Raw genomic sequence first — 17073 nt, forward strand, 5'->3', positions numbered from 1 at the left:
GCACCGTACCGCACGCGATCAATTTTCCATCCTAATTGACCGACATTACAGATACGATGTGCGGGCTGAGTCTGATGTATGTAACTGGCCAGACCCGACACGAAGTTACGCAGATTTAACTCAATTCAGGCTAAGCTAGCGAAGGCTGCAGAGATGCGTCTGCTTCCGGGAAAGACGCTGACTCCCTTACCTGTTATGGACCGAAATACATCATTACGTATAACATATTACGTTACTCGATCACGCAGGGTAATCACGATAATAATCTGAATATTAAACGTGTCACATAAATTACAATTTTTTTATTTACGGAAAATATACAAATAGAAACACAATGGGTTGACTGCGCGAGTTTATCCCTTAAAAGTTTTTAAATAATGAAAGAGGATTTTTTGCGCGAAACGCAAACACACATATTTTGCTCGATACATTTTTTTTTTCTTATAAAAATATACGAAACATAAGCAGGGTACAAATAGCTTACGTAACTTGTTTGCACAACCTTGTGTCGCGAAAGTATATACAATAAAAAAAGAAAGAACACATACTCGATGAAGCACGTTCGCGGTTGCATTTGCAACGTTTGCTTTTATATCGTAACAAATACATATAAAAACTTAGTCTATAATCTTCTTTTAAAGGTTCTTATCTAACTTGAAAATAAATACATCTAGAAAGAGAGAGAGAGAGAGAGAGAGAGGAATGAATACATAGTTTACCCAGGAAAATCTGTTTTTCTTTTCATCTTCATCGCGCAACTTCGTTAGAAGATCTTCTTCCACCGGGTATGATTTAATTTGATCGATCACAGTCGCTTTCATCTCGCTTAATCTCATCATGCATCTGGCAGAATAAGACGAGGAACTTTTGAATAGCTCTGCATACATAACAGTTTCCGGACGGAATCCGTAAATGGATGTACCGTCATGTAAGATGTAGTTTATGACAGCAATACTGCTGAAACTTATTTTCTCAAAAAAACGCAGATATTTTGCCAATATCATTAATTTATACGCATCTATTCGAACCAGCGAACGTCGCGTTCATTGGCAATCGAGAAGTTTGACGGATAGAGACAGAGGCGTGACCCGGGTCTCAATGGTGGCTGTACGGCCTGTACGCATTGGCGCCTAGAACGAAAATAGAGATTTTCGTGAAACTTAGAACTACTGCAGTTCAAAATTTTGTCTAATCGACGCAACGTCTTGATAGCTTTTCATTTTTTTTAAACGTCTTTGCATCTGGTTCAAACATTCAGCGTTGTTTTTTGTAGCTTAATTGTTATCATAAATTTATGTTTTTTTATTTCTTCAAAAAAGCATCAATGTTATCACTCTTTTATTAATCGCGCGTGGAAACATGCGGATGCAAAACGTGGGATAGGGGAGATTTATTTATCAATTAGTAGAGAAAAATATTTAATTATATTGAGATAACAAATTACCATTACGGTCATGCGATGAACGTCTGTTATATGAAGTTGGAGAATTAAAGAGAATCGGTAATGTTATTACGAAAACGGTGAAAATGGAATCTCTGGCGTATGCGACAACAGGAAGTTCCATAGTTGTGTTGCCAAGCTTCAGAAGAGGATGGGACTGAAGCTGTGCCTGTAAATACAGGCAACAGCCAACTATATTAGCTTGAATGCTTTAGTTTAGTAGAAAAAAAAGTGTTAATATAATTTTTTAATTTTTAACAAACGTGATTTATTGAAATATACCTCTTCTTTAATGCAAGCGGTACAGATTCATTTTCGTCTTCGTAAGATGTTAAAATATCTATTGTGATTGCATGGATAAATGTGGCATTAACGACACGTAGAGCGCGGATAATCGATTTAATGTGACAATTACACGAATTCGTCCTGAATCGAATTCTATTTCACGCTCGAAGTGACTATGAATTTGATTAACATCGGCTATAAGATCGTTACGTATGCATATCGAATATCTAAATTTTTTAATGGAAATCTTTGTCGATAAAGTAATTTAAGATTTTATATGAGATATCATCGAAGTTAATGATGTCTCGGGCTAGAAGCTTCATTGAAGAGAATTTACAGCGTTATATATTCGAGGTAGATACTTACTTTGTTTCTTTGACGAATATTGAAGATACCATAGATGATGGGATTCATGCTGGAGTTAGTGCACGCGAAGAAGAAAAGAGCTCTCTGAATGCGTGGGTCGACTTTGAGAGCTGATGATCGATCAATCCAATACCTGTTTACCGATAAAGATCATAGAATTCAGTAGCGAGTTTTTTAATTTAAGAGATGTTATTTTCCTTTTTATAAGATAGAAAATTTGCGTATCTACGGTCGTGAACGTTGGCTACGATAAAATCGTACATACTATTACGTCATCGATTTTTGTACATTTGCATAACCAGTCCAGCGATACTGTTGACTTTTTGAATGCTATTACTAATATATTGCGATTGATTTTTAGTTGACGACAAAAATATTTCCGAAGTTATGAGTAATTACAAACTCACCAAACGCTCATCACGTAGTAAGGACTCCAACAGATAATGAAGACAGCGATAATGGTTATCGTCATTTTTAAGGTGCGTACTCGCGCTCGGCTTAGAAAACCGCTCGAGGACCGACGTATTTTGTCTGTAAAAAATACTTGTTTAGTCCATCATTTTATTATCAAGCACCAATGCATCATTTATTTATTATCAAGTTAATTAACATATCTCCTATTAAATCTGTATATTTGTTAATTAAATCAGAAATACACTGAGAAAAAGTCTGATAATAGCTAAATATATTTTGTTTAGCAGATTGGTACAATATTTAGAAAATATTATCAGATATAATAATAATATAATCAATCTATGATCATAATTACTAAGTATTTAGAAAAGTAAAATTAGCGTTAGTTAGTTCAAGTACATGCTAATTTTTTTGGTTATATTAATTGAAAATTTAAAATTATTTCACTTAACATATCGATCATCTTTTACACATAAAGGAGAGACATGTACAATTGCTAAAGAGGACTCCGAAGTGAGTTGAAACGTACAATTTGATGGAATAAAGGATTTTGAGTAAAAAATTTTATAATTTTTTTACTTATGTGCTGTTAACCACGCTGAATTTGTTCGGCTTAATCATCATTATTAATCTTAATATTTCATAGCTATTACTAGATTTTTTTTCAGTGCACGCGTTTCAAATAACTTCAGCGTGCAGTATGAATAATTCTTACAGTACGATAAATTACATTCCACTGGTACCTTCACTCCTTTCCTTAGATCTACGGCAGATCTCCATGAAAATACTGGTGTAAGTATAAAGTATTACAATCAGGGGGAACCAATACATCACTACCATACCGAACAAACTGTACGAAACTTCATGCACGTATGATGGGAAGATATTGAACGTTATGCATTGAGTATAACAAGTATAATTTGGATGCGTCTCAAGATGGAACACCAACATCTATAGGGAACGAAACATGCCGTTTAACGCCAGTCACGAAGCGAAATGGCATCTCATACAGTTTGAGTAAAAGTTAGTGCACCTGTGGCATGGAACAAAGTATAGAGCCAATCCACGCAAGCATCAGCAATATCTTCCCTCTCCTGTGAACATCTAGTATTTGGAGGGGTCGCATCACGGCGTAATATCTAGAAAATAAAATTACATGTGAAGTCTTATCGAAAACATGCGATTATCTTAAATATATTGCAAATTGTGTTAACGTATCCTACAGTAGAAATATCCTGAATATATCGTACAGATATCCTACAAACATTGCGATATTAAGTTGCTGCTATTATATTTGCGATACTAGACGATATAATTTGGATATTTTTGCTATATAGAATATCACGGCGATTGTAACTAATAGTGAGTTTAATTGAATGCACTTACAATCAATACGCATTAGTGCATATTAAAACTGTTGTACATATAATACATAATTACCGTAAAGATGTGTGTTTAACAAATATAGAAATGAGTTAAATTATAAAATACTCAGCATATTTTAATGTTAATAATAATTAACATGAACAATTCTAGATTATTCATAAGTTAACTTTCGCTCGTATGATAATAAAACAAATTCTTACATTAGCATACCAGGTCAAATATTTATTTAAACGAGCTAATAATTAGTACTAAAAATAATTTTAAATCTTTACAATATAATTTTACGCAGAACGTTTCGACTTTACTTAGTCATCATCAGCCGCGACACAAATTTTGACAATCCCCTTGTAAAATACATACATTAATCATAATACATATTAAACCCCACGATGTCATTAATATGAAGCACTTTCCTTACAGTATGAAATAACAGAGAAAATACATACTAAAAAAGATTAACCATCTAAATTACATTTGTCATCGTCTATAAAATCAATGAGCCCATTCTACGGTAGCGAAAACAGGCAGTCATTCTGTGTCCCAAACGAAGAGAGTGGATCCTTACTGAGTCAATTGTTAAAAATGGTTTTTTTCAAAGTTATTGTCATGTAGTGCGATGTGTGTATTGTAAGGTTTGAATTATGCTCTGTTGTAAAAAATATAGAGTTTAGTTATACTTTAGAAACAAGTCTGGTTAATAACGTAAAACACTTACTAATATTCTGTGGTACGATGTATTTTAATATTGTTAATTTGTCAATTTCTTTAAAAAACTTATGTTATAAATTATAAACTGGACATATACATGTTGGTTGTGACAAAATTGTATTGTGAATAAGTCTTATGTCTACCAGAAAGTCAAACACACATTTATCCCACTCTATTTATTGTTATTAGAAATTGAATCCAATAAACAAACATATATGTCATCTAAAGATTCGGTGTCTTTCTTTAAATTTATTCCGTTTGATTGTTCTTTTATATGTAACATTTCAGAAATCAGTCTTTTATTGTAATTTGATTCAGAGTCTAAAATTTTGACGTGATTCCAATCAATATTATGATTACATTGTAGTGAATGCAACGTAACCACCGAATGTTTAGATGCCTCCAAGTGTTTATTTTTCATTATGATGCATCGCAATCTTCAGTGTAATTTATAAACCAAATTATTGTTATCGTATAAACTTTTTTTATCTTTATGTACTCTAATAAATTTGTTTAGTTTGTTTATACATTTATATCCGATGGTATAAACCGATTTACTGATCATTTTCGTGACTGATTGCGTGACACCTCGAATAAATGGAAGAACAAAAAATTTTTCTTTTGTCGTTTTATTTATTTTATCTTGTTTATTATTAATATTATTAGATAAATTGTACAAAGATAATTTTCTTATTCTAGCGTTCATCGTTTTAAAAATTAATTCTAAAGGATATCCATTATTTTGGAGAGTCCTGTTAATAACCATTTCCAAATTTTTTTGGTGAAACTTTGGATTCGACAATAAAATTGCTCTGTCTACTAAGCTAAAAATTGTGCCTTTTTTTTGACATAAAGAATGATTTGAAAAGTAAGATAAATATCTACCCGATTCTTTCTGAAATCTTTATGAAACACCAGTCAATCGAAATCACGCCTTCATCAACAATGATCAATAAATTCAAAAAACTTATTCTGTGGTTAGATTCAACTTCAACGGTAAACTGCAACCTATCATGTATACTATTAAAAGTTTCCTGTATCAAGCCAACCCTATCAGCAGGTGTCGACATAATTATGTCGTCCACATATCGAAAGTAAAATGAGTCACTTAAATTAAGAGAATTTAAAGCTTTTTCCTCAAGATCCTGTAAAACAATGTCTGCTACTATGGGAGAAAGGGGAGATCCCATAGGAGTACCATGAGTCTGTCTATATGTGACATCGTTGAACTTGAAATATGTTGAAGATATCACAAATTCAACCGCCTGTAAAAATTTGTTCTTCGGGATAGATATCTTATGTTCAATATATTGCTTTTGTTAATGCTTTCTATAATAAGATCTTGAGGTACATTAGTAAACAATGATTTAACATCTAGAGAGATTAGTATATCAGAATCCTTGATTCTTTTGCCTGAGAGTTGTTTGTATAGGTCATAACTATTAGGAGCTCTTCTTAAGTTTTGAGGTAAATTCTTACTTATAATATTGTGTAAAAACTCTGCTAACGGATATAAAGCAGTGTTTATGGAGGATACAATTATCCTTAATGGATAATTTTCCTTGTGAATCTTAATAAGGCCATATGCTAAAGGAAGGCATGAGTCAGATGATTGGAGAACAAACTTTTTATTATTGGAGATAAATTCTTTGTCGCACCAACGTTTAATCATTGAATTTAAATCTTTTTCTAATTTTTTAATTGGATTTTTCTTTACTATGTTATAAGTACTGTTATCTCTTAATAATTCCTCCATTCTTTTGTTGTATTCATCTTTGTTTAGCGCAACTGTAACATTTTCTTTATCTGCCTTTGTGAAAATAACATTAGGATTCATTTTGTAAAACGAAGAAGTGTTTTTGTACAAACTCATAATTTCGGAATCTAATTCATTTATATGTTTATTAATTACAAATTTTTCTAGTTTAGGGACTGCAATAGTGCGTAACTTATTTTTACATTTATTATTGAATGTCCGATTATTATTTTCGAAATCTTTAATGAATTCATGTACCGCATACTGTTTATTTAACGATGGTGGGAGACTAAAATTGTTACCTAATTGTAATAAGTTTGATACTGATGGTGGTATGTTCGTTCCTGATAAATTAACAAACCATTTTTTGTTAGTGGAATCTAACGGATTACTTATGTTATCTGTGAAATTTTTAGGATCTATGAATCCTTTAACCTTCTCATTATTAGATGATTCATTGTTTAAACTAAACTCAATCGGTTTGATTTTATTTATATTTTCTCTATCCCTTCTAATTCTTAAATTAAAAAATTTTTTTCTATGTATATTAAATTGTCTAAACCTAAAATTATTGAATGAGATGTTATGATGTATTTGAATGTTTCTCCAAATATAAAAAGGAAGACAATTATTTAAATGGTTGGACATGGTTGTCATGGACCTATACAAACTGTCCAACAATCTATGCATATCATAAATTTCTATCTTTAATAATAATTTTTTACCTAAGTAATTATATAAATTATCAATTTTCTTTATAGAATTATAGTGACCAGAGAACTAAACAAATTTATTAGAGTACATAAAGATAAAAAAAGTTTATACGATAACAATAATTTGGTTTATAAATTACGCTATAAAGACTGCGATGCATCATATGTGGGGCAAACGAAGAGAAGACTTAATACAAGAATAAATGAGCATATGAAAAATAAACACTTGGAGGCATCTAAACATTCGGTGGTTACGTTGCATTCACTACAATGTAATCATAATATTGATTGGAATCACGTCAAAATTTTAGACTCTGAATCAAATTACAATAAAAGACTGATTTCTGAAACATATAAATATTTGATTGTTCTTTTATATTACATATAAAAGAACAATCAAACGGAATAAATTTAAAGAAAGACACCGAATCTTTAGATGACATATATGTTTGTTTATTGGATTCAATTTCTAATAACAATAAATAGAGTGGGATAAATGTGTGTTTGACTTTCTGGTAGACATAAGACTTATTCACAATACAATTTTGTCACGACCAACATGTATATGTCCAGTTTATAATTTATAACATAAGTTTTTTAAAGAAATTGACAAATTAACAATATTAAAATACATCGTACCACAGAATATTAGTAAGTGTTTTACGTTATTAACCAGACTTGTTTCTAAAGTATAACTAAACTCTATATTTTTTACAACAGAGCATAATTCAAATCTTACAATACACACATCGCACTACATGACAATAACTTTGAAAAAAACCATTTTTAACAATTGACTCAGTAAGGATATCCACTCTCTTCGTTTGGGACACAGAATGACTGCCTGTTTTCGCTACCGACCGTAGAATGGGCTCATTGATTTTATAGACGATGACAAATGTAATTTAGATGGTTAATCTTTTTTAGTATGTATTTTCTCTGTTATTTCATATTGTAAGGAAAGTGCTTCATGTTAATGACATCGTGGAGTTTAATATGAACGTTATGTATTATGATTAATGTATGTATTTTACAAGGGGATTGTCAAAATTTGTGTCGCGGCTGATGATGACTAAGTAAAGTCGAAACGTTCTGCGTAAAATTATATTGTAAAGATTTAAAATTATTTTTAGTACTAATTATTAGCTCGTTTAAATAAATATTTGACCTGGTATGCTAATGTAAGAATATTTTAATGTACTGTTAAGTAAAATATGCATTTTATAATTCAAAATATTTGCATTTTATTTTTACAGTTAGATTAATTCAGTGTACATACAACGACTTTAATGTGCAGTACGCACTGCGTCCAACTAAATTTTATAAACATTTGGTTAACTGAAAAAAAGAAGTGTATTGTAGAATAATCGCGGTTTATAGTTATGCTGACCTGTCTATACTTATGCAGACTATTATAAAGGATGAAAGATACAGGCCAAACGTCCTGAAAAAAGCCATTATGCGACACATCGCGTCTCCTGCCTCCCAGGATACCGTGCTCGCCCATCCGATTTCAAATGGCATCATCAAAAATGTCACCTGATGATAAGATGCGACACATCTCATATCGTTTGCTACATTGAAGCGCAAATCGCTAACAGTATGATTACTTTATCGAAAGTTATTTGCGCTCGCATCGTTATACTTACAAAGAGGTCAGCGATCGACAAATGCATTACGAGATTCTGTATCCGGGACTTGGACTTTCGTTTTTTTATTATGGTCAGCACGGAAATATTTCCAATGGCCGATATTACCATTAGGATGCTATAAGTGATAATCGTTACCAAGTGGCCGTCATTGAAACGCAATTCGATTGGCAGTTCCGTGTGAGCCGTGTCATTGCACTTGAGGATCTCCTCATTGATCTCGTCTAATTGCATTATGTTCCCCATATCGTTGAAGATCAAATTATCAATCATCTCTGAAACTATTACGTTCAATCTTATTAAAATATACAATATTATTGTATATACGCGGGCGAAATGAAGCGTTATAATCATGATTATTTTAATTTTGTAGATTTCTAATTATTTTATAGTAATTTTACTGTAACATATTGAGAATGACCCGATCGGTGTCGAAACGTTTGTAATTATTATTTTTATTTTATTATATAACTGGCCTTCAATTATTCTATTTTATTTTATCTTTCGCATGTATTTTCTCGTTTTAATTGCACAAATATTTCAAATTCTTTTTCCTATTCAAGAGTTTATAGAATAATAAAAAAAAATGTTGGAGGATAAGACTTGTAATATTTATTATGATATGAATTCAAAATTGCATGCTCACATGTTTAGCTGAAAAATTTGGGAAATATTCCGGAAATATATAATAGATCGGAGTAATACATCTAAAGAGAATGTTCCAATGGAATAATACGTAATTATTCGTGTAATTATTCAAACAGATACACGTATCATGATGAATATTTGCTAAATCGTATTCGTTTGTGTTTAGTGATTTGCATTTAAATACAATATATGGATTATACATCAAAGAGTTATATTATATAATACAAAAGCGATCTGTGATTCAATACCCTAATAGCAAAATGTCAGCAATTTGGGGCCAAATTGGCATCTCGATAAACTCAATCAGATTTTAACTACAAAATCATTGTCATTTGTGTCCACATTTGGCTACGAATTTGTTGACAAAGCTTACTGATAGGCCATGTCAACAGATGGTAGCAGAAACTGAGTAAAATATATCTGCCCAAATCAGGTTCTGCTCTCAATCTGCTTATCTCTTAATCTGTTCTTAATCTTCCATCAGGTAATGCAGGACTTTGTTCGGTTTCTGCCATCAATTTGTTGGCATAGCGTGTTTTGTAAGCTTTGTTCAATTTCTGATAGCAATTTGCTTACAATGTCAGATGATATAAACTGTGTGTATAATTTGTTGTCCTTCTGCAATCAGAAATTGGTAGCAGGCTTTGCTATCAGGGTAAGAAGTTTGGATAACTAAATAAAATTGAAGAAAGAAATGGGATTAAAAAAATTTTTAATGTTTTTATTGTTTATTATTGTTAAAGTAAATTAATATTTTTTAAATCTACTATATTAAATGCAAAAACGAAAGATGATTTTGTTGTAAAAATCATTTAGCTTCTCAAACTAATTTAGTTATTTCTAAAAGAATGTTTACATAGATATAAAAAGATAATTTAAGAAAGAGAAAATAATTTTCAAACAGAATATGCTTGTGTAAACAACTTTTTATGAGTTGTTTACGTTGTTTTATATCTTACATGAGAAACAGGGATGAAATCGCTTTCACATTGTAGAACTTTGGGTTAAAAAATTGCATAAATCCTGATTTATATTATAAATCAGTCAGACAGAGCGAATGCAAAATAATATATACTTTAAAGCGATATTCGTTGATCGCGATCTACTTGCAATTGTAGCACTCCTACGCGCTGTTGACAATGAACCCTCATCGTACGGGGTGTGTTATAATACTGATCCGTTTTACTTCTCGAGTTCTCTGACATATCGAAGCTTCGGCGCAGGTCTGAGCGTCGTAGGTGCTAAAGCTCAATTATGCCCGTTTCTATCTATGTAGTTTATTTATTTTATGTTATCTTACTGATGAGTCTAGTAGTGGAGGCTGGGACGAAACGCCGACTTGTGATATTCTTCGCAATATACCAAAAAAATTAAAAAAAAAAATATAAAAAGAAAAAAAAAAATTAATTAATTTTTAAGAATTCGGTTGCGATTGTTGAGGACTCTGTGAAGTCGAAACTTTTCCGTATATACCGATGTACCTAATTATTAATAATAAATTTATATATATTTCTAACAACTAGTATAGCTCAATTAGTTTTTGACCTGGGAGGTATATTAAGTTTAATTTGTAATTTATTTGAGCGGATATCAATTTAATTTAATATTTATTTTAATCTTGGATTAACTAATTCTTCTTTTTCTACTTTAAAAAATTAAAAAAAGGATGAAAAGCAAGTTGAACCGAGATTAAAATTAATCTACATTGATAGAAACAGGTATTAGTCTACTATTTTTTAATGTACTATTATGTTATCTGAGAACTGGTTAAGATCGTGCTCGGTTTTTCGTTAAGAAAAAATGAAATAGAATAAAAAGATTAAAGAGGAAGCAACCCATTTATCTTACAATTGCATTGCTGCACGTGTTTTAAGATTAAAACATCAATGTAGATCGCGTTCCAAAGTATCAAATCCACTTTACATCATTTGCTTGACATGCGCAGAAACACGGAACTAAACTTCGGCCTCGAGGCACAAAGTGCATCGGGGTGGGAAAACACGTTAAGATATCATTAACAAGTTGTTTTTCTTCAATTAATTGCTGTAATGAACTTCGTTTAATCGTGGTGCGATTTTTTGGAAATTTAAGTGATATAATGTGACGCTTGTTTTGGTAGAATTTAATACTATTACATACTAAACTTTATGCTTCAAGTAAGTGTAGGAAAGAGATTAAAAAACATTATCAGACGTAATATCATTTACACAAAGTCGAAATTAATGAATGCAAAAAATTGTTGCTCGAATTTCAGTATATTTCCTAGAAATCAAGTAATTTTTATATACGACGCAGAATGTGTCAAATTAATACAGTATGAAATGTTCGATAAAAGATTTCGATATGTGTTAGGGGAAAAATAATTTTCCTTCCTGATAATTGTCGCGATTCTTTATCTGGATTCTCATTATTTTCACTATATATACATATGTATCGCAGACGCGAATGCGCGGACGTGGTTGATACGGCGAGAACTGATTTTGGCTCAAATCATGATTGTTTACGCAATTTATTTCGCAAAAAAACAGAAAACAGACTATTAAATGTTTTCGTTCAAGAACGCCTAGATTAGATTAGACCAGGGGTTTTGTTTACATGAGATTAAGTACACCGTCAATTACAATAAGCACGCATTTTAACTCTTGCAATTATATCAGTAATTATGTCAAATAATTATACGAAGAAAAATATTTAATAATTTGTATCGGATTTTATATGACGTAAAAAGCGTAGAAGATGCTATCAGAATGGAGTCGTTGATATTGTTCAATTAAGAATCCTCCCTCGTATGAACTTTCGTATCGACATATCGATATAATGTAATTCGTTGGGCAATAAAACCTGATTAACGTTCCGCGTATTTAGAACGCGTTGCGCAAAAGATATCGAATTATAAATTAGAAACATTTAAAAATTAAGAATTTATTTATTGTTAAAAACTGAAGCTAATCGATATGGGTAACATTGATTATTTTTTAAATTAAAAGAACTATTTTTAATGTAAAAATAATATTTGTAAAAATAATTTGCTGTTATTTGTTTCGAACAACAATAATTGTGACATGACAAAATGTCAATGCCGACGACGTGTGTGACGATTTAGTTCCTAACAAGAATGATGATAGATAACACTACGAAGTGAAGATAATACGATTTATGGCTGTTTAGTTTTTCTTTCTGTTTCCGTTAGAAATTTCTAACTTTTATTTTTTAGAGAGAGAGAGAGAGAGAGAGAGAGAGAGAGAGAGAGAGAGAGAATTATCTTTATGCTTTTATAATGCAAGAAATACAAGTTAACTCGTGCGATAAAAATCTGAGGTAGTGAAATTGCCTTGTCAAGTCATGTACACAGGATGTTGATGTGTGATGATACGATATATTTATTATAAAATGTACAATTTTTCTAACGTTTCGACCCTCGGTTTGGATCCTTATCAAAGAAATCTAATATAACATAGTTATTGTGCTACCTGGAACACTTTATAATCAAGTCATGATAATGAGAGATTGTATAAAATAAATTAACGTTGATAATAAAAAGTCAGATTACATTTATGTGTAAAAGAACAATTGTCATTAAATGTAATTTACACATAAATGTAATCTGACTTTTTATTATCAACGTTAATTTATTTTATACAATCTCTCATTATCATGACTTGATTATAAAGTGTTCCAGGTAGCACAATAACTATGTTATATTAGATTTCTTTGATAAGGATCCAAACCGAGGATCAAAACGTTAGAAAAATTGTACATTTTATAATAAATATATCGTATCATCACACATCAACATCCTGTGTACATGACTTGACAAGGCAATTTCACTACCTCAGATTTTTATGCTTTTATTTTTGAAATAAAAATACATTACAAAAAAGATATCGACAAAAAATTGTATATTCATAAATCGCATATCTTTTATGATAAGAAAAAATTAGAAAATAATATTTATTTGAGCAATTCCTTACTCGGTGCAATTTCGCAGTTTCGATATATCAACTGATTCTTGACACTTCTTTATCCTTGATGTTTTCTGTTAAACCGTAAACTGCAATTTATAATTTTTATTAATTATAATTTTGTAAACGAGCTCATGTAAAATTAATCGTCTCGGCAATGTCAGTCAGCTTCAACTAGAATTCGGTGCTGAAGAAAATCTGAGGCTCTGTTTTTAACGACGAAATCTCGTTGACTGTGCACCGTAGCTTCTTCGTGAAAATGTGAAAACTGCTGCCACGATTATTTTTCTCCTGCGCATAATCGTGGAATTTTCTAATCGTGCTATTTCACCCTCGTGCATGAACCTGTGGCAATCGCGAGCGCGTTTTCCACGTGCATGGTCTCAATCCGTTTCCTTGACTGAGATTATCGCATAAACGCTGACACACATCAATCCGATGAAACAATCGAAAAAAATTTCCGTATCGCGGCGAGACAGAAAAAAATAAAGAAAAATAAAGAAGAAAACTTAAAGAGAAAGAAAAGTAGAAGGACGTGTTGAATATCTCAAGTTTCACATAACGCGGGGGAATACGACCATACATGCGGATGCACGTGATCGACGACTGCAAAACAACGGAATTCAGCACCAAGTATAATTAAGCGCGCGATGATTGACGCGGGACTGCCAATCCCGCAGAATACTTGCGATTTACCCACCGACGCGGACACTTAGGCCAGCATCAAGGGTCAAGTGTCAAATCTCGACTGATAGAACTAATGTGTCGGAGATAGTGTTGTTGATCGGGCACACAAACGGAGAGTGACCGGAGTGACGGAAAATTCGTGAAAGAGGCAGAGATCAACGTGAATGAATTGTACATTTCAAAATTGTATTCACTTGGAGAAACGAATATATCTTTAGACGTTTCATCATATATTTCTATTGATTAGTCCTATCAATTAAAACTATTTCTACCATTTCTCTATCATTTTCTATATAATGATGCTGCGGAGAATGTACATATCTTCTAGATAGAACACAATCATAAGACGTTATTATGACTTGATCTAACAAATAAATTATAAGTGACAAATATTGTAATGAAGCTATAATAATGTAACAAAAAATGTATACTTCTGCAAAGTTTAAATTTTATAATTCAAATTCAAAAGTAGAACACAAAAGTTACAATAATATCATAAAAATGTTATCATAACTATTATTTGTTACTTTATAAGTGACAAATAAGTATGTAAGATTAGATATTAAAATATACTTTCGTAAAGTTTACATCTTACAACGTAAACCCAGGTAAACATAGAAGTTACAATAATATCATATAGAACGTTATCGTAACTTTATTTTTCATTTATAAATGACAAATAATAAGATAATAACGTTCTTTAATTATTGTGACTTCTATATTCTACCTGGGTTTGCATTGTAAGATTTAAACTTTACAGAAGTATATTTTAATATCTTTTGTTACATTTAAATATGTTATTTACTTTAAATACGTTATTTTTCATATCAAGATATTATTGAGAGGAAAAGCAAAAAACTAGGATTACGACTGTGATATTAGTAATATTAAAGAGCTGAAAAAGTAACATGAATAATCTGGTTCTAAATATTCTATTAGCTTTGGAATTTTTATCTTACTTTCTGTCAAAGTAGCTATTAGGTATAAACATCCACGAGGTGCTAACAATCGCAAAGATTAATAAAATGTCGCTGACCGCTTGCAGGAAAATTTTCTACGCTTAAGCACTTTAATTATCAGCACATGAAGTGTACGTGCACATGAATAATGATAAGATAAAAAAAAAATAAAAATAGTATGACGCAAATTGTAGTCTAAAGTTAGAGTTGAAATTCAGAGCATTCGCCATGTGATGTAATCCCTTACGAAAAAAACCCCCAAACTTTGATGGTTAACCCCTAAATTTGAGGGTTGACCACAAAATTTGAGTGTTGACTATAAAAATTAGGTGTTAACACTCAAATTTGGGGGTTGATCGTTAAATTTTTAGGGTAGACTTTAAATGATGATTCGGTGTCAAACCCCAAGTTTGTATATTAACTCTCAATTTTTGGTGTTGAGCATTAAATGATTCGGTATCAATCCCCAAGTTTGGGTGTTGACTCTCAATTTTTGGTGTTGAGCATGAAATGATTCGGTGTCAATCCCCAAGTTTGGGTGTTGACTCTCAATTTATGGTGTTGAATCCAAAAAATTTCGGTGACAACATCAAGTTCTGGTATTTTGCTCTCAATTTTTGGTGTTGAGCATTAAATGATTCGGTGTCAATTCCCTTACGGAAAAAAACTATTAAGAATCAATAGTTACTATTGGTGTTCCAGTAGTTACTACTGAGACTCCAGTATAGTTACTATTGAGACTCCAGTAGTTACTACTGAGACTCCAATAGTTACTACTGAGACTCCAGTAGTTACTATTGATGCTTCAATAGTTACTATTAGGACTCCAATAGTTTGAATAATATTGGATCCAATAGTAACTATTCGCCTAATACATTTCTGCACTTGCGGAAATAATTTTTATATTGTACAAATTTGAATAAAGAAATCGATTTTAATCAATTATTTGATATTATTTGTGCATTATTATTTGATGTATCATTATATCCTTTAATATTCGAAGAAAAACAAAGATAAAAAATGATACGTCATGCGCATTACACTTGCGGAATGATACATACACTAATACATACACTATCATATAAACACATAAACCATCTGTTTTTAATATTTCCATTGAACAGATATATCACAATTATACAGACGTTGACATATACAGATTCGTGGGTCATCGAAGTACAGCAGTTCCCGTACGATTGTCAAGGTCAAGCATGCGAGGTCGTGGTACAACTTCGGATGGGTAACCGGCCGTTTGGGAAGCATCATGAAAAAAAATTAATTCTCGAATTTAGAGGAAAATTTTTTTTTCACGATTTTATTCTAAAATTGATGCTAATTAGTAATACTTATTTTAACAATCTAACAGTAATTAGAGAAAATTGACCTTTTTTTACGAGGGACTATTGACCAATAGTAACTATTGGCCAACAGTAACTAATGATCAATAGTAACTATTCACCAACAGTACTAACTATATTGGCCAAATTACTATTGGCCATTTCACCATTTACTAATAGTTTTTTTCCGTAAGGGAATCCCCAAGTTTGGGTGTTGGCTCTCAATTTGTGATGTTGAATCCCAAAAATTTCGGTGTCGACATCAAGTTCGGGTATTTTTGCTCTCAATTTTTGATGTTGAGCCCCAAATAGTTCGATGTCATTGCAACTCATCTAGTTCGGGTGTTTTTGACTTTCAATTTTTGATATTATAGCCCAAAATGATATGGTAATATGTTTATAGGTTGATATATCGGAATCGTTAAAAAATAAAATAAATCAACTTATGTAAAAATCGTTTGTATTATATAAAAATATGTTTTTAAAATATAATAATAACTTACTTTTATTATCTTGTACAATTGATGAAATAATTAATATAATATGTACGTAAAATATATTTTATAAATATATTGAATTGATACAAATATTCCTTATATTGGATTTCAAAAAATGCATTCAAGAAATACATCATTTTGATCCCGCAAAATAATAACCGCTAATATATTATATACATATACATATAATATATATATTTATAATATAAATAAAAAGTAATGTATAAATAATATAATATAATAATAATAATAATTATATAATATA

The 17073-nt window shown here is 31.1% G+C and overlaps 1 protein-coding gene across 3 annotated transcripts; it reads right to left on the reverse strand.

Annotated features, from left to right (window-relative positions):
- Positions 1 to 344: 344 nt before the first annotated feature.
- On the reverse strand, positions 345 to 13793 carry LOC108780088 (Adipokinetic hormone receptor). Of its 3 annotated transcripts, none has more exons than XM_018547676.1 (8): positions 13338 to 13793; positions 8719 to 8999; positions 8460 to 8608; positions 3540 to 3645; positions 3250 to 3457; positions 2500 to 2623; positions 2093 to 2225; positions 345 to 1130 (listed from the first exon to the last, which is right to left on the reverse strand). In XM_018547676.1, exons 2-8 carry the CDS (start codon positions 8989 to 8991, stop codon positions 1044 to 1046), a joined length of 1080 nt encoding a protein of 359 aa, XP_018403178.1. In that variant the 5' UTR covers positions 8992 to 8999; positions 13338 to 13793; the 3' UTR covers positions 345 to 1043. The 3 variants fall into 3 exon arrangements, with proteins under 3 accessions (XP_018403178.1, XP_018403180.1, XP_018403179.1); XM_018547678.1 differs by lacking the exon at positions 13338 to 13793 and adding an exon at positions 10442 to 10484; XM_018547677.1 differs by lacking the exon at positions 13338 to 13793 and adding an exon at positions 10326 to 10389.
- Between the last annotated feature and the right edge of the window lie 3280 nt (positions 13794 to 17073).

The sequence above is a fragment of the Cyphomyrmex costatus genome, unplaced genomic scaffold, assembly GCF_001594065.2.
Source record: "Cyphomyrmex costatus isolate MS0001 unplaced genomic scaffold, Ccosl1.0 scaffold67, whole genome shotgun sequence".
In the NCBI taxonomy this organism is placed as follows: domain Eukaryota; kingdom Metazoa; phylum Arthropoda; class Insecta; order Hymenoptera; family Formicidae; genus Cyphomyrmex; species Cyphomyrmex costatus.

Coding starts and splice junctions, on each gene's coding strand:
- LOC108780088 (XM_018547676.1), bottom strand. CDS start 8,991: ATGATTGATAATTTGATCTTCAACGATATGGGGAACATAATGCAATTA. Junction 2,624..3,249: donor ATCTAAGGAAAGGAGTGAAG/GTACCAGTGGAA, acceptor TATTTTTTACAG/ACAAAATACGTCGGTCCTCG. Junction 2,226..2,499: donor TACTACGTGATGAGCGTTTG/GTGAGTTTGTAA, acceptor ATCGGTAAACAG/GTATTGGATTGATCGATCAT.